Raw genomic sequence first — 17,651 nt, 5'->3', positions numbered from 1 at the left:
GATTCAGATTCTATTCAGTTGAACCTCTGGTTACAAAGTTGGTTGGACAGTGTTCTTGAAGCTACCAGCATGAGTTTGACCAGACTGCAGGAGGACAGGAAGACTGGAGTGCCTGGAACAGGTGAGGCTGCAGGTCCCTTACTTTGGCTGCTGGTCCCTTATTTTCAAGGCTGATGGTCCCTTATTTTCAAATCTGTAAGTTGACCCCTTTACAGTGGTACCTCGGGTTACAGACGCTTCAGGGTACAGACTCCGCTAACCCAGAAATAGTACTTCGTGTTAAGAACTTTGCTTCAGGATGAAAACAGAAATTGTGCAGCGGCGGCGCAGCGGCAGCAGGAGGCCCCATTAGCTAAAGTGGTGCTTCCGGTTAAGAACAGTTTCAGGTTAAGAACGGACCTCCGGAATTAATTAAGTTCTTAACCCGAGGTACCACTGTAGTCCTCAGTGCATTGTGTGGGGAATCCCTACTGCTGCTTCTCCCTCACCTCCCCACTCCAGCGGCAGGAACAAGGGGAAGGAACAATGGCTTCCACTGCCCGTGCTCTTTCCCTGTGGGCAGATGCAAAGACTGGACCCAAAGGAAGAGGACATAGACAAATGGGCAGAAAAGAATAGGGAAGAGGTAAGCCAACTCAGGGAGGGAACCCACTAAGGGCATTGCTCCCAAGGGGAAAAGATGGGAAAGGTGGTAGAACATCTGCTTTGAACACAGAAGGTAAAGGTAAAGGTCCCCTGGATGGTTAAGTCCAGTCAAAGGTAACTATGGGGTTGCTGCGCTCATCTCGCTTTCAGGCCGAGGGAGCTGGCATTTGTCCACAGTCAACTTTCCGGGTCATGTGACCAGCATGACTAAACGCTTCTGGCGCAATGGAACACCGTGATGGAACCCAGAGCACACGGAAACGTTGTTTACCTCCCCGCCACAGCAGTACCTATTTATCTACTTGCACTGGTGTGCTTTCAAACTGCTAGGTTGGCAGGAGCTGGGACAGAGCAACGGGAGCTCACCCCATTGAGGGGATTCAAACCGCCAACCTTCCAATCAGCTAGCTCAAGAGGCTCAGTGGTTTAGACCACAGTGCCAGCATCTCCAGGTAGGAGAGTCCTCTGTCTGAAATCCTGGAAATCCACTGACAGAGTGCAGAAGGTATTATAAGGCACCTTCCTATCTTCCTGTATAAGGAGGCAACTGGGAAGGAGCCCATTCCAGTACATTGTTCCCAGCTCCACCCCCCAAACCCTGGAGTCAACCTGAAGATCATTGTTAGGGGATGGGATGGGTGAGTGGGAGAGTCAATGGAGAGGTCAAACCTTACCATCTCCAGTTCCGTGGGCAAGGAGGACATTTCTGTCCTTGAGGTGGGGTGCTTCTTCCAACACAGAGGCCATCTGGAGGGAGGAAAAGGAAAAGGGTGGAAGAGGCAGGAACGAAGCACCAAAATATCTGTCTCCCTCCCCACTCTGCTCCTTTGCAGCAGCAACAGGGAAAGCTTTTCCTGCGCAATCAGGTTATAAAGCAGGAGTGCACTTGTGCCAGCAGGAATTGGAGGCAAGCAGCCAAACCTCTGCATGGACATGTTGCAGGTTCTGGCAAATCACACATGGATTCACAGCTGGCCAAAAAATAATAATTGGTGATTTCGTGGGGCAGGTGGAATGGGGAAGCTGGCAGCCACTGAGGTAGCAGCAGAGAAACGGGTTCAAAATGTAACAGCTCATTTTCTTTCCATTTCTTTTCTTCTCTCTTCTTTGGGGTCCCAGCAAAAGAAGAATGGGTACAAAAACTTATGGAATATGCAGAAATGGCAACACTTACGGGAGAAATAAGAAATCAAGACAACATTTTTATAAAAGAATGGAAATGGTTTATGGAATACAGTGGTACCTCAGGTTACATACGCTTCAGGTTACAGACTCCGCTAGCCCAGAAATAGTGCTTCAGGTTAAGAACTTTGCTTCAGAATGAGAACAGAACTCGTTCTCTGATGGTGCGGCGGCAGCGGGAGGCCCCATTAGCTAAAGTGGTGCTTCAGATTAAGAACAGTTTCAGGTTAAGAACGGACCTCCGGAACGAATTAAGTACGTAACCAGAGGTACCACTGTATTTACAAAAAAATTGTAAACAGATAAGAACATTGGCAGGATTATTGTAATCACCCGCAGTTTTATAAGAATATATATTTAAAGTAGATGGATAAATGAACAAATTAAGTTAATTTGGATATGCATAAAATATTAAAAATAAATTTAATGAACCACAGAAAGAGGGGGAACGAAGTCAAGTTTCGAAATGTTAAAATGATTGTAAAATTACCGTATTTTTCGCCCTATAGGACGCACTTTTTCCCCTCCAAAAATGAAGGGGAAATGTGTGTGCGTCCTATGGGGTGAATGCAGGCTTTCGCTGAAGCCTGGAGAGCGAGAGGAGTCGGTGCGCACCGATCCCTCTCGCTCTCCAGGCTTCAGAAAGCTCTCCGCAAGCCTTGGGAGCTCTGCGGGAGTTCCCGTCGGCTCCCAAGGCTTGCGGATAGAAGCCTGCATCCCGAAGCCTGGGGTGACAAGCTGGGGGGACAGCGGGGAGGCGGAGCGCCGCCATCCCGCTGTTCCCTGACCTGGTTTAGGCTTCAGGCAGTTATCAGCGAGGCGTGGGAGCCCGGCGGGAAATCGCGCCGGTCTCCCAAGGCTTGCGGAGAGCTGCCTGTTCTGGGGACTGGGGTCGCGGGAAGCTCGGGCTTCCCCCGCCCCAGCCCCGCACCTGGGGGGGAAAGAAATTTTTTTTCCTTTATTCCCCCCCCCCAAAAAAACCCCTAGGTGCGCCCTATGGGCCGGTGCGCCCTATGGGGCGAAAAATACGGTACTGAAATGTATAAAAGTGAAAATCATAAAAAAACAACGAAATGTAACAGCTCAGGATTCTGTGTTTGCCACCTCAACTGTGGGCCTCCACTGCATCAGTGATATGTTAGGTCTTCTTTTTACAATGGAGTCACTTATTTTTTTTTTCATTCACAGTGTTTTATTATTTTGTTTTGTTTTGTGAGTTTTACTGCAAACTTCTGCAAGCACTCTGTGACCTAGACAGAGGGGGTAGCGATTTTCAGAAATTAATACAGCTAAATAAAGCAAATCTTCCTCCTAAAGGATCCTGGGAAAGTTGCCTACGCCTCAACAAAGCCACAATTCGCAACACTCTTAGTAAACTACAGTCCCCAAGAGTCTTCAGGGGACATAGTAAAGGTAAAGGGACCCCTGACCATTAGGTCCAGTCGTGACCGACTCTGGGGTTGCGGCGCTCATCTCGCTTTATTGGCCAAGTGAGCCGACGTACAGCTTCCGGGTCATGTGGCCACATGGCGAAGCCGCTTCTGGCAAACCATAGCAGCGCACAGAAACGCCGTTTACCTTCCTGCCGGAGTGGTACCTATTGATCTACTTGCACTTTGATGTGCTTTCGAACTGCTAGGTTGGCAGGAGCAGGGACACAAAAAACAGTGACAATTTGTTGTTGACAAAGGACAGCTGGACATATAAAGGGCCCCATTACCTTCAGTAGCTTAGGGCCTCATCAAACCTAAATCCGGCCCTGTGCCAGACTCTACCCCATTCAATACCCAAGAAGGGGTGGGAGGGGGCGGAGGAAGGCACAAGTAACAGAGAGGCCCTCTTTCCTGCCCCTTTCTCCATACCGTGTAGGCAGCATCCTCCCGGGCTGGCATCCCCAGGTAGCGTTCGGAGAAGGTGGCAGCTGTGGCAAGAGACAGAGTTAAGGGATCTTTGAAGTCACTTCTTCCAATAAACACCTCCCCAGTACAGCAGCAGAACCCCAAAGCAGTGAAATGGACAATGAGACTTGACTGGAGGTCCGTCGTCACCTCTCCCTCCGGTAATATAAAATTATAATAATTATTATTTCTACCCCGCCCATCTGGCTGCGTTTCCCCAGCCACTCTGGGCCACTCCCAACAGAATTAAAAGCACGATAAAATATCAAACATTAAAAACTTTCCTAAACAGAGCTGCCTTCAGGTGTCTTTTAGAAAAGTCAGATAGTTGTTTATTTCCTTGACATCTGATGGGAGGGTGTTCCACAGGGAGGGCGCCACTACCAAGAAGGCCCTCTGCCTGGTTCCCTGTAACCTCACTTCTCACAGGGAGGGAACCGCCAGAAGGCCCTCGGAGCCGAACCTCAGTGTCCAGGCAGAACGATGGGGGTGGAGACGCTCCTTCAGGTATACTGGGCCGAAGCCATAGCAGGTCCAAGGTTTTGTTGCTTCACTGTTCTTGTATTTTCCAGTGAAACTGCATGATTTATACATGCAGGAGATTTATCCCTTTTCACAGAGTATATCGTGGTGCAAAATTTAGATTCCTTTTTTTTAAAAAAAGAAATGAAGAAGAAAGAAAACCAGACCGTCTTTACTGCTACTCACCGTGGAAACGGAAGCTAGTAATGGGTGCCACACCAGTTCCACATTTAAAGAGGTCTTCCGCTGTTGCCATGAGCTTCAGTGCTAAAAAGCCTCCATAGGCCTACACAAAAGCAAACATACGTTTTATGATTCATTCATTCAAAACATTTTATTCCATGTTTCAAATTTTTTTAAAGCAGCGTGCTGTGTAACACTTTGAACTTTTAAAAAAGAACGATCACAGCCTGAAAACAACAGCAACAAAACCGCAAACGAAATTTCAATCAGCAGCGCATCATTTAAATCAGGAGTGGGGAACTTGCTGTTCCACTGTTGCTAGACTACAACACCCATCACCGCTGCCCATGCAAGCTGGGGCTGATGGGTGTTGGAATCCAACAACATCTAGGAGAGCCACGAGTTCCCCATCCCTGACACAAGGTATGAACTGCGCGGTCGCAGGGTGCAGGCACAGAGGAGCATCATGTTCTCAGGAGGCAGAGGACCATGTGGTTTACCTTCCCGTAGACGGCTGTGCGCCTGCGATCCACGTAGGGAAGCTGCAGCAGCCACCTGCAACACAAGGAGCGGAAAACATGTTTGTGCAATCCGCTGCTCCTGGCATCATCTGCCAGCTGCCACCACTGCCCTTCTCCCTGGCTGTGCATTTCCTTTTTGTGTGTGTATAATTTTTATTAAGATTTCTATTTTACAATTTAAAATATTCATTAAACAACCGGAAAATGTCAATGGCTTCCCTTCATCTCTTTCCATGGTTCAATTTGCATATCATAAATTCCTGCATATTTTACATAAACTAAACCATTCAGTAAAAAGGGACGCGGGTAGCGCTGTGGTCTAAACCACTGAGCCTCTTGGGCTTGCCGATCAGAAGGTTGGCAGTTCGAATCCCCGCGACGGAGTGAGCTCCCGTTGTTTGGTCCCAGCTCCTGCCAACCTAGCAGATCGAAAGTACGCCAAAAAGTGCAAGTAGATAAATAAGCACCGCTCTGGCAGGAAAGTAAACAGAGTTTCCATGTGCTGCTCTGGTTTCAGTGTTCCGTTGCGCCAGAAGCAGGCAGAAGCTGGCCGCATGACCCGGAAACACTGTCTATGGACAAACACCGGCTCCCTTGGCCTGTAAAACAAGATGAGTCGTCTGCGACTGGACTTAACTGTCAGGGGTCCTTTACCTTTTTAAACCACTCAGTAGTCAATTAGTACATCCATCAAAACTTGTTTAGGGAAGCTTTTAATGTTTAATAGGTTATTGTATTTTAGTGTTTTGTTGGAAGCCGCCTAGAGTGGCTGGGGAAACTCAGCCAGATGGGTGGGGTATAAATAATAAATTATTATTGTTGTTGTTGTTTACACTGTTGAATTTATCTTAATGCTGCCAATGTTTTCAAGTGTACACAGTTTCCCCCACTATATTCAATAAACATTTTCCCAATCTTTTTCAAACGTATGTTCTTCTTGTTCTCTTATTCTATATGTTCAGTCCGCAAGCTGCACGTATTCCATCAGTTTAAGTTGCCATTCTTCTTTAGTTGGGACCTCACTCATTTTCCATTTTTGGGCTAACGAAACATGGGATGTAGTAGTAGCATACATAAATAGTCTTTTCCACCCACCGCCCAAAGGTTCAAGCCTCCAAAACAGCCCATGCCTTTAGCTCCTTCTTTCATGTTAAATCCCTTGCTGCAGAACTGCAGCAAATCAATGTGTTGATGTGGGTGTGTACATGAATGCTTCCCAATTTTATCTGGTCTCTGTTATTGGTCCCTCATAGTATCAGATAGGCAGGAGGGTCAGGGACTCGGAGCATCAGCAAAGGGGGGAAAAATAACGAATTCCTTACTTCCATTGTGCAAAGGGAACAATAGGGACATTGCTTTGCTAAGCCCCAACTAAGCAGTTGCAAAAAAGTGAGTAAGCCTTTTAAGCTCATTGAAATTCTTAATCAGGTTGGATGTCACATACAAAAAATGTGGAGAGGTGAAGAGGAGAAAATTATGCTGCTGGGCAAGACTAAGGGGGAAAGCCCTAGTCTGCAGAGTGTAATAGTATTAAAATGCGATGGGGGAAATGTACAGACTGCAAACCTAAATCTAGTTACTGAAGAGTGAGTCCTACTGAACTTCTGGACCCCTGACCATTAGGTCCAGTCGTGGCCAACTCTAGGGTTGCGGCACTCATCTCGCTTTATTGGCCGAGGGAACCGGCGTACAGCTTCCGGGTCATGTGGCCAGCAGGACTAAGCCGCTTCTGGAGAATCAGAACAGCTCACGGAAACGCCATTTACCTTCCCGCCGGAGCGGTACCTATTGATCTACTTGCACTTTGACGTGCTTTTGAACTGCTAGGTTGGCAGGAGCAGGGACCGAGCAACGGGAACTCACCCCATTGCGGGGATTCAAACCGCCAACCTTCTGATCAGCAAGTCCTAGGCTCTGTGGTTTAACCCACAGCGCCACCCGTGTCCCATCTTCACAGGGCTTACTTCTGAGTATATATATGCAGTGGTATCTCGGTTTTCAAACGTCTTGGAAGTTTAATGTTTTGGTTTTCAAACACCGAAAACCTGGAAGTAAATGCTTCCATTTTTGAACGAATGTCAGAAGTCAAACAGCTTCCACTGAGTTTTCTTCAATTTTCTCTATTGAATTTGCAGACTGCCCTTAGCGCCTCAGTTTTCGAATGTTTCGGAAGCCGAACGGTCTTCCAGAATGGATTATGTTCGAAAACTGAGGTACCGCTGTATATACATAGCATTGCCCTGCAATTTAGGATACAGGCCATGCTTGGCACAAAAAGATCTCCAGCTGCATGAAAGACTGTGGAGACAAATAAATAAGGTTGCAATCCCTTTTAAAATACGAAAAGCAGAAAGAGTTGAATCTGCCTCTTGTCTCAAGGGATGATCGTGACTGACTGATATGGAAGTAGTGATCAAATTTTTTTCTTTCAACTGGTATGCAGACCCAGGAGCAGGAGATAAGTTTGGAATTAGAGGCTCTCATCCCATAATCTATCCTGTGGAACAGGGGTCACTAACGTGGTGCCCACGGGCACCAGCGTGCCCACCAGCACCTCCTATTAAGCCCACAAAAGATCTCAGGGAACATCTCAAAAATCCATAATGCACGAGAGACGGTTTGCTCTTCCTGCTCAGTTCCTGGTTGAATTAGCTCAGCTTCTCCTATACTGAGAACCCCCCCCCTTAAACATGCCTACATTTCACTGGATGCCAAGATAGGACACCCACCCTCTCTCCCATTCTGAGCAGGAGAAGGACTCAAAGAACTTCTCTCTGCGAGAGCGCACAGTGATGGCTGATGGAGGTGCACGTTCCCCACTGAAGGGGGCTAATTGAGGGCATGCCCGTACGGTTTTGTGGTCCTGCCTTCTTCTGCTCTTTTAGATGTGGCAGCCATTTTGTTTTACGCTACACCCACCCCCCATTTTGTGACTGGCACCCATGGCACACTCAAAATTCCAAATGTGCCCACTGGCCCCCAAACCTCAGTGAACCCTGCTGTAGACCCAAGACATTTTGCTGCTTGAGGCAGAGCTTCCGTCTCCTTTCCAACCCTAGGTTCATTGTCCCCAAGACTGGCTAAGTGACTTGGCACCTGAGACAGAAAAGCCCACAACTGCCTCTCTCCCTGCTGGCAAAAATAGAACAACGATAAATTGACTAGCAAAAGATTTGCCGTCCCTTTCAGACTACGCCCAAAACCAGCTTCCTCACTCTACCCAATAGCAGGGCCGGTCCTGTGTTAAGCAACAGTATTAAAATGTGAGGCTCAGGCGTCCTTACCTCATGAGAGCTACATGGTCCTTGACATCCAAGGAGCCCAGCTGGCGGCTGACCTCATGCAGCAGCTTGAGTCCTTGGGTTCTAGATCCCCGAGCATCGAATTGGACCACCACAGCACCCAAAGAGCTAGACAGGACGGTGTCCCAATCAAGGTGGAATTCTTCAGTGGCCAGCTGGCCTCCTGGGGATTCTGGGCTGGGGGGAAAAGGCAACCAGAGGTTAGAACATGGGTTAATGTTACACCTACCAGCTAGTGGCCTAGGATATGTTTGCACCTAAAGTGGAACCCAAACCAACAGCTCTGGGATGGAGCTCTTTTTTTTTAATTTTAATTTTTTTACAAATTTCCACAGGGATAGCAGGGGGGAAAGGTACCGGTACCTCTGCCATAATTCCCTGTCAAAATGAAGGTTCCCCCCTCCCTCCTAGTCCACTTTCTCTCCCTATCTGTACTGGACATCTTCTAGCTTGTTCCTCTCCCTGCTGATTCATTAATGAATTCACAGCTGTGAGGACAAAATGGCATGGAGGCAAGGCTAAGTTGGGATGCCACTCCCAGCTAGGGATGGAAGGAACCGTCAGTTGCAGTTCTCACTGTTTCCGATTTCTCCAGTCTCAAATCCGGCTCTTCGCATTCCTGCAGCAGTTTATGGATTTTTTCTTTTGGAATCCACCCGAAAATTATTCAGCTTCTTAGTGTAATTCCCCCCCCACCCCCACCCAATAAACACATTTCTGTATGCAGTTTTGCTTAATGGACATACTTCTGCAAGAAGGCATTTTTTGCATGTCATTCCCACTAACATCTAAATCAGGGGTCAGCAAACTTTTTCAGCAGGGGGCCAGTCCACTGTCACTCAGACCTTGTGGGGGGCCGGACTATATTTTTTTTGGGGGGGGTGGGAATGAACGAATTCCTATGCCCCACAAATAACCCAGAGATGCTTTTTAAATATAAGCACATATTCTACTCATGTAAAAACACACTGATTCCCGGACCGTTCACGGGGTGGATTTAGAAGGCAATTGGACTGGATCTGGCCCCAGGGCCTTAGTTTGCCTACCCATGATTTAAATCTTTGTGCATGCTTTCTCCTAATGTATGCATTTTTATAAGCACTTATCGGCTGGACAGCTACGTTGCCAAAACAGACTAAGTGCGATATCCAGAGAGGGGGGTTATATTTTGGTTTAGTTTCGGAATGTGCAGATTGGATAACTTTGCCTTTAAGTGCAGTCTGAATCTTATTTCTCTCTCCTCCCCACTACTCACAGCAGCAGTAGCAATGGACAGAAGGCACACTGGTGTGGTGGCGGCAGGGTCACACGCACAGACAGGTCTGAGTTGTAAGGGAAACAAGAAAAAAAATGTGACTGAATATAGGAGGAGAGGCCTTTGGTCTCGATCCAGTAGCATGCTTCTTATGATCACAGCCATGCAATGAACTTCCTGTGAGGGGCTTGGGAAGTAGAGGGACAACCTTTGTATCCTCACCGTAGCTGGCAAGTCGAAACAACCTGAATTCCACAAGCGGCATCTCTTTATGCATAAGGGCATCTTGCAAAAGGCGGTTCTCTTCCAGGAGAAGGAAGTCTGGGAGCCAGGAATGAGACAGATACCAACACTGTTAGTAGCACTTGGGCAACTCCCTACACGTCAGTTGTGGATGCCAGTCTTTTAGAAATAGTAAAGGTAAAGGGACCCCTGACCATTAGGTCCAGTCGTGACCGACTCTGGGGTTGCGGCGCTCATCTCGCTTTATTGGCCGAGGGAGCCGGTGTGCAGCTTCCGGGTCATGTGGCCAGCATGACTAAGCCGCTTCTGGCGAACCAGAGCAGCTCACGGAAACGCCGTTTACCTTCCCGCTATAGTGGTACCTATTTATCTACTTGCACTGGCATGCTTTCGAACTGCTAGGTTGGCAGGAGCAGGGACTGAGCAACAGGAGCTCACCCCGTCGCGCGGATTCGAACTGCCAACCTTCCGATCGGCAAGTCCTAGGCTCTGTGGTTTAACCCACAGCGCCACCCACGTCCCTTTTAGAAATAGTAGTTCCCCCACAAATATAGCAGATCTCTGGAACTCATTCCCGCAGGATGTTGCGATAACGAGGGGCAAGGCTGCTTTTAAAAAGCTGACCTTGAATTCAAGGGGATAGGACTTAACTGCAGCTATTAGGCACGAGGCTAAAAGTGTTTCCTCCTTGTTATATAACTCACTTGGGAAGTAAACTACAACCGTTATTGAGACCAAGGTGAACAATGTAGCAAATATGTTTTCATATAACACAGAACTCTTCTTTAGGTTGGGGCAGAAAAGCAGGTGGACAACTTCCCTTTGGACACAGAGAAATCAGTCATGATCAGCTCAAAGCAAGGCCCCAGACACACAGAAAGAGAACATGGCCCACACTGTCTACCCAAACTGGTTTCACCAGCTCCTGTGATCTGTTGAGAGATCAGTACAAATAAAAGCACTGGATACATGAAGACAGATGGGTTCAGATATGCCAAACCAATGCACACTCTCAGTCACCAAATCAGAACCACAACACAAATATACTGTGTCTCAGAAAGTATCTAGATCATATTTACCACCACCCATCAGACTAACACTGTTTGTTTGTTTGTTTGTTTGTTTGTTTTTAAAGCAATTCCCCCCCCTTCAAATCTGATACTCACCACGGGGGTTAGCTGTGCGATGAACAGAGACTTGAGGGACTCCTGGCCCTATGGGGTAGAGAAAACTCAGGTCAGTAGTAAACAAACCATAGGTCACGTTGGGCAATTCACAAGATAAGAACTGGACACTGTTACATGCATACAGGACTTGCTTAAGTGAATGAGTTGTATTGCTTCGAGACCATCGGTCTCTTTCTTTCCTTCATTGGACTTTGAACCCCTTGAAAAAGGGATCTATCATTTTCCCCTTTCTTTTTGCTCATAGAATTGGCAACATCTTCAGAGCCAGACCTGAGTAGCATCTGGGACTCTAGATAAAATGTGTATATATGTGTGTGTATCTAAATGCACGCACACAGTTTGTGTGCCCTACTGAAAATTACATCCTCCCCAAATCTGAAGACTGCTTAAGTAAGTAAAGAGGGCATTCCTATTTGTCTGCAATTTTTTTGGACTTTACAACATAGCTGTCAACTTACAGATTTGAAAATAAGGGACCAGCAGCCTCGAAAATAAGGGATCAGCAGCCAAAATAAGGGATTTTCAGAGCACAGGTATGTTCGACATCTGAGCCCCTCCGAGCCAAAGGCAGAAAGCCCAGCCAGCAGCCAAACAAAGCCTCAAGCGGTGGTTCCCACAGCGCAGCAACCCGGCAAAGGGGATGCAGCAAGGAAAACCACTGTCACCTCTCCGCTGGGAAGCGCTGAGCAAAGGCGAGTTCCCAGGCAACGCGGCCGATTTGATCGGCACAAGGCATGCAAGCTCCACCCCCCAGTCGTTCTTAGACTCCTATTGGGTGAGCAACGCAGCCAAGCAACACAGTTGGAGCCTCCCTCCTCCCTGGCCAGCAGGGAGGGAGGGAGAGGAGCTGCTTCCTTTGAAACCCGGGAAATTTAAGGGACATCATCAATAAGGGACAGCAGCGGGACACGGCGCTGGGATAAGGGACTGTCCCGCCAAATAAGGGATGCTTGACAGCTATGCTTTACAAGCAGGCAGAGTGTGCGTGCATCAACATTTCAGCTTTCTATCCATCGTGGAAGGTACCTTAACAATTTTGATCCTTCCATCAGACAGGCCCAAGTGTCATAATAAAAGCAGATATAAATATATGTATTTGGGTAAATCCACAAGTTTGTCTTGCACCTGTCTTCCCTTGCCGAAACCCACCTTTGCAGAACAATATAAAATGCCCCATCCTGGGGCTGAAACGGACATCTACAAAGGAGCAGCCGGGCTGCAGGCCGCAGGTCACACAGGTGCGGTTGAAGGAGCTGTCAAGTTCAACGCTGCCCAGGAAGAGGAGAATGACATATTGAGAAGCCTTTCCCTTTCACCCCCAAGACAGAGGGGGTGCCATGGCTTCCTCTCAGCCCCAGTGATGCCCTCATTACCCATAGTGAGCCGAAGCGCTGCAGTATTGAAAACTAGAGTTGGATGTTGGAAAATCAAGTTCAAAGGATACAACGCACAGAAGCATATGAAAACCTGAACTGGAACAGTGAGCTATATTTGGATATAGGGTAAAGGTAAAGGGACCCCTGACCATCAGGTCTAGTCGTGGCCGACTCTGGGCTTGCGGCGCTGATCTCGCTTTCTTGGCTGAGGGAGCCGGCGTACAGCTTCAGGGTCATGTGGCCAGCAGGACTAAGCCGCTTCTGGCGAACCAGAGCAGCTCACGGAAATGCCATTTACCTTCCCTTCAGAGCGGTACCTATTTATCTACTTGCACTTGATGTGCTTTCAAACTGCTAGGTTGGCAGGAGCAGGGACCGAGCAACAGGAGCTCACCCTGTCGCGGGGATTCGAACCGCCAACCTTCTGATTGGCAAGTCCTCTGAAAGGCAAGGCTCTTTGGTTTAACCCACAGCGCCACCCGTGTCCCATATATACTCGACTCTAAAACTTTTGATATCCTGATAATCCTCCTTTGATTCTCCCATTGTTGTTCTGCTTTTGTTTTAAATGACAACATTATTTAAAAAATAATAATTAAGGAAAGAAAATCCGGTCCAAATGAAATTGGACACCTGAAATTGGACCACCTCTCTTATGACATTCAAATAATTTGTTCCTCGGATCCCTCCTTTTCCATGAAGCCCTTGGTTCAAGCCTCTGTTCCCATGCCTTATTCCAGCTAAGCCTATATAACCCAACCTTCCCCAATCGGATGCCCTCCATGGGATTTTTAGATGACAGCTCCAGACAGCCTGGTTACAAACATCACTGAGACTGAATGGATAGGTACCTACAGATATGAAAAAGTGCCATGCAATATAAGCAATGGTATATTACCACATATATTTTTTTAAAAATGCACTTAATGGCAGAGATGGAACCTGCTACACCCCCATCCTATAGATCAGGATTTCCCCAACTTGGGTCTCCAGCTGCTTTAGGACTACAACTCCCATCATCGCTAACTAGCAGGACCAGTGGTCAGGGATGATGGGAATTGTAGTCCAAAACCAGCTGGAGACCCAAGTATGGAAAATGCTGCTATAGATGCATTAATTGAAATTGACAGAGGAGCAGCACCTTAACACATGAAAAACGCTTTTTTAAAATTTTCAACTCAGTGGAATTTCAGTCTGAATATTTCATTTGCCCTGAATAGTCTGACTAGGGAGGATGGGTGAGATTCGGGATTCGGGATGTAATTCCACCTGAATGCCACCAGGTGACAGCAATTTCACACAGGCATTTGGTTGATCTAATTTACATCCTATGCCCATTTAAAATGTGTTTTTATCTGAGGGAGGGTGGGCTATTGGGTTGCTTTTGGTTTTATTAGTTATTTTGTGGTTTTATATCGTGATTTTATTTAGCAAACTGCCCTGAGACCCCCAGGTAATAAATTCAATAAATAATAATAATAATAATAATAATAATAATAATAATAATAATTTACTCTTCGCCTGGCTCATAAAAATTAGAACGAGCAGTCTTTTGAAGCAAGGCTCTAGACCAGATTCAGACCCTTATATACCTCTAGCGTGGAAGGGATACTTCTGTTCCTTGATGGGGCCACGGAGAAGTACAGTGGTACCTCAGGTTACATACGCTTCAGGTTACAGACTCCGCTAACCCAGAAATAGTACCTCGGGTTAAGAACTTTGCTTCAGGATGAGAACAGAAATCGGCAGCAGCGGGAGGCCCCATTAACTAAAGTGGTGCTTCAGGTTAAGAACAGTTTCAGGTTAAGAACAGACCTCCGGAACGAATTAAGTACTTAACCCGAAGTACCACTGTAGAGGAGAATTAACAGGGAAACATTTCCCCTGCCTCTCTTCTGACACAGGCCTTCATACAGGATGACCAAAAACCAGGCCCTGAGTGAAATGGAACTAGAGAATCAGTTTCCTCCATGACCACCTGCTCAAGAACCTTGCCCAAGAAGGGGAGATTGGCAATTGGCCAGTAATTACTTAGATTTTCAAATTGAGGGAGGCTTTTTTTGAGGAGTGGCTTTACCATTGCCCCCTTCGAGCTGGCAGGGACCACCCCCTCTCGTAAGGAGACATTAACCACCGCTCTGGAGGTGACAGAAGGAGGTGTCCTCTCCATAGCTGTCAACTTTTCCCTTTTCTTGCAAGGAACCCTGTTCAGAATAAGGGAATTTCCCTTAAAAAAAGGGAAACGATGACAGCTATGGTCCTCTTCCTGGTAGTTTTTATCAGCCAAGAGGGTTCAGAGTGCAAGTGGTGGTCGCCCTGTCCGGTCCAAGCACCTTGTCTTCAACCTCGAGCCTTACCAACTCAAAGTCATCCAACGTAACAGGGCTAGACAGTGTTCTGGACACCTCTTGAGATTCACTTGCAGATGCAAGTGATTTGATCCTCAAAATGCTTTGCAAACAAGTCACAGCATGCTACCATGGGACTGATTGATTGATTGATTGATTGATTATTTAATATACCATCCTATACCCGGGGGCGTCTCAGGGTGGTTCACAGAATAAAATCAAGATATAAAACTACAAAATACATAATAAAAATAAAAACAACAACCCAATAAAGGTAAAGGGACCCCTGACCATTAGGTCCAGTCGTGACCGACTCTGGGGTTGCGGCGCTCATCTTGCTTTATTGGCCGAGGGAGCCGGCGTACAGCTTCCGGGTCATGTGGCCAGCATGACTAAGCCGCTTCTGGCGAACCAGAGCAGCGCACGGAAACGCCGTTTACCTTCCCGCCAGAGCGGTACCTATTTGTCTACTTGCACTTTGACGTGCTTTTGAACTGCTAGGTTGGCAGAAGCAGGGACTGAGCAACGGGAGCTCACCCCGTTGCGGGGATTCGAACCGCCGACCTTCTGATTGGCAAGTCCTAGGCTCTGTGGTTTAACCCATAGCGTCACCCGTGTCCCGAACAACCCAACAGCCCCCCTCAAAAAAACACATTTTAAAAGGGCATAGGATGTAAATCAGATCAACCCAAGGCCTAGTTAAAAAGGAACGCCTAAAGGTGTATAATGAAGGCGCCAGGCAAACTTCCCAGGGGAGAGCATTCCGCAGACAGGGAGCCACTGCAGAGAAGGCCCTGTTCTCGTGTTGCCACCCTCCGGACCTCTCAAGGAGGAGGCACACAAAGAAGGGCCTCAGAAGATGATCTCAGTGTCTGGGTAGGTTCATGTGGAAAGAGGTGGTCCTTGAAGTATTGCTGTCCTGAGTCTTTTAAGGTTTTATAGGTCCAAACCTATTGGGCCTGGAAACTAATTGGTAGCCAGTGCATTCGGACCAGGATCGGTGTAATATGCTCAAACTGTCTTGATCCAGTGAGCAAGCTGGCTGCTGAATTCTGCACTAGCTGAAGTTTCCGAACCGTCTTCAGAGACAGCCCTATGTATAACGCATTGCAGTAATCTAGACTTGAGGTTACGAGAGCATAGACAACAGTAGTTAGGCTATCCCTGTCTAGTTAGGGACATAGCTGGGCCGCCAGCCGAAGCTGATGGAAGGCACTCCGGGCCATTGAGGCCACCTGAGCCTTGAGCGACAGCAAAGGATCCAGGAGGACCCCCAAGCTACGAACCTGCTCCTTCGGTGGAAGCGTAACCCCATCAAGAGCAGGCGACCTCCCACCCATCTGGTCTAGGGAACCACCCACTAACAGTGCCTCATTCTTATCTGCACTGAGTTTCAGTTTGTTGGCTCTAATCCAGTCCATTACTGAGGCCAAGACACTGGGATTTGTCACATCCTTCTTTGCAGAAAGAAGTATGATGAAACTCAGTGGTAAAACAGATCCTAAATATTTGGGGGGGGGGGTTTACAAGAAAAAATAGCTTAGTGAGCATTGAGAATACTTAATGGGCACAAAATACTGACTGGTGGGGTGGGGAGAGACACAGAAAGCTGGAACAATGGTGGAATAGAGTTTCCTGAAATATGGCAGGGCTGGTTAGCTGGAAACCTGAACAGAAGGTCCTGTTTGTGCGCTGTATAAATCCCAAGCATTATTAGTAGGGTACGAGCCGGAATATTCACCTGTATAAATGTTTGGAGCTGAGCCTGTCTTCGGAACTCAGGAAATATCTAAGGAAAAGGACAGTGTCAGCAGAGACATAGTTTTCCCCACCTACTTCCGTCTGGAGGAGCTGCTCTGGGGCACGGATAGGACCATGGCCTCTGGGTACTCACAGCCGTTTGCTGTTCTCATCATAGGCCAGGATCCTGGTGACGTCCCAGGTCCCAGAGGTCAGGAGGCGCACGCTGCTCTCCTTGCGACTGGGCTGGCAGGAGAAAAAAGAAGAAGGGGGAAGAGAAGACTCACATGTGTCATCACAATCCAGGTGTTGTTGCTATCTTCCCGCCACTATTCCCCTCTGTTCCTGCAGACGGACATGCAAAACGCAAGCAAACTCAAGAGATTTACCTGCTGAACTTCTGCATATTGAGTTGCTATTCCATGTCTAGTTAAAGGGGTGGGGTGGGGGTAGGAATCCCAGATGGAAAATGATTATTGTTCTTGAAGCTGGGGTTTCATGGTACAGTGGTACCTCGGGTTAAGTACTTAATTTGTTCCGGAGGTCCGTTCTTAACCTGAAACTGTTCTTAACCTGAAGCACCACTTTAGCTAATGGGGCCTCCTGCTGCTGCTGCGCCGCCAGAGCACGATTTCTGTTCTCATCCTGAAGCAAAGTTCTTAACCCGAGGTACTATTTCTGGGTTAGTGGAGTCTGTAACCTGAAGCGTATGTAACCCGAGGTACCACTGTATATTGAATATTTTCCTTCAGACTGAGCTGAGGATCACAGTAATGGACACACTCTTTTTCTCCAGTTTCCTGTGCATATTGTCTCTCACACACCATTCCAGTTTCCTTATTAACTGTTCCCTTTGGTCTTCCTTCTTCCCCCAGTGCCCAGTCTGTGGTTCCTCCTTTTCCCGTTTGTTATGTACTGAGTTGAATAGGATCCAAAATGCAGCAGTCTGATTGGTCCTAGAACAATAGGATTCAGAATGCAGCAGTCTGATTGGTCCTAGAACAATAGGATCCAGAATGCAGCAGTCTGATTGGTCCACAGGAGCCACCCAATCCAGCTCCAGGTAGAAGTGAATCCGCAACCTGATTGGCCTACAGGAGAATTCCGGAATTAGCCAATCATGTGGGGCCCATTGTGTAAATAATGTATATAAAGCAGACATTCTGGGGGAACTTCCATTCTTTCTCACCACTATGAGGTGAATAAAGAGCATGAAATCCACTCTTGACTCCGAGTATATTTCACCATT

General features: G+C 47.4%; 1 protein-coding gene across 2 annotated transcripts in view; it reads right to left on the bottom strand.

Moving 5' to 3' along the window:
• LOC308470883 (inactive dipeptidyl peptidase 10-like) overlaps window positions 1-17,651 on the bottom strand; it is a 57,523-nt gene that overhangs the window by 4,192 nt on the left and 35,680 nt on the right. For both annotated transcript variants that reach the window (XM_080994504.1, XM_080994503.1), the window contains 11 exons: window positions 16,557-16,648; window positions 16,404-16,451; window positions 12,088-12,206; window positions 10,918-10,965; window positions 9,731-9,829; window positions 9,509-9,575; window positions 8,236-8,430; window positions 4,931-4,985; window positions 4,434-4,533; window positions 3,690-3,748; window positions 1,320-1,392 (listed from right to left, as the gene is read on the bottom strand). In XM_080994504.1, coding sequence (XP_080850630.1) covers window positions 1,320-1,392; window positions 3,690-3,748; window positions 4,434-4,533; window positions 4,931-4,985; window positions 8,236-8,430; window positions 9,509-9,575; window positions 9,731-9,829; window positions 10,918-10,965; window positions 12,088-12,206; window positions 16,404-16,451; window positions 16,557-16,648 — 955 coding nt within the window. The remainder of the gene's footprint in view (window positions 1-1,319; window positions 1,393-3,689; window positions 3,749-4,433; window positions 4,534-4,930; window positions 4,986-8,235; window positions 8,431-9,508; window positions 9,576-9,730; window positions 9,830-10,917; window positions 10,966-12,087; window positions 12,207-16,403; window positions 16,452-16,556; window positions 16,649-17,651) is intronic.

Source organism: Podarcis pityusensis (assembly GCF_964106645.2).
Source record: "Podarcis pityusensis genome assembly, chromosome: 2".
Classification (NCBI taxonomy): domain Eukaryota; kingdom Metazoa; phylum Chordata; class Lepidosauria; order Squamata; family Lacertidae; genus Podarcis; species Podarcis pityusensis.
Note: the sequence above shows the minus strand (reverse complement) of the source record. Positions and strands in the feature narration are given on the sequence as shown.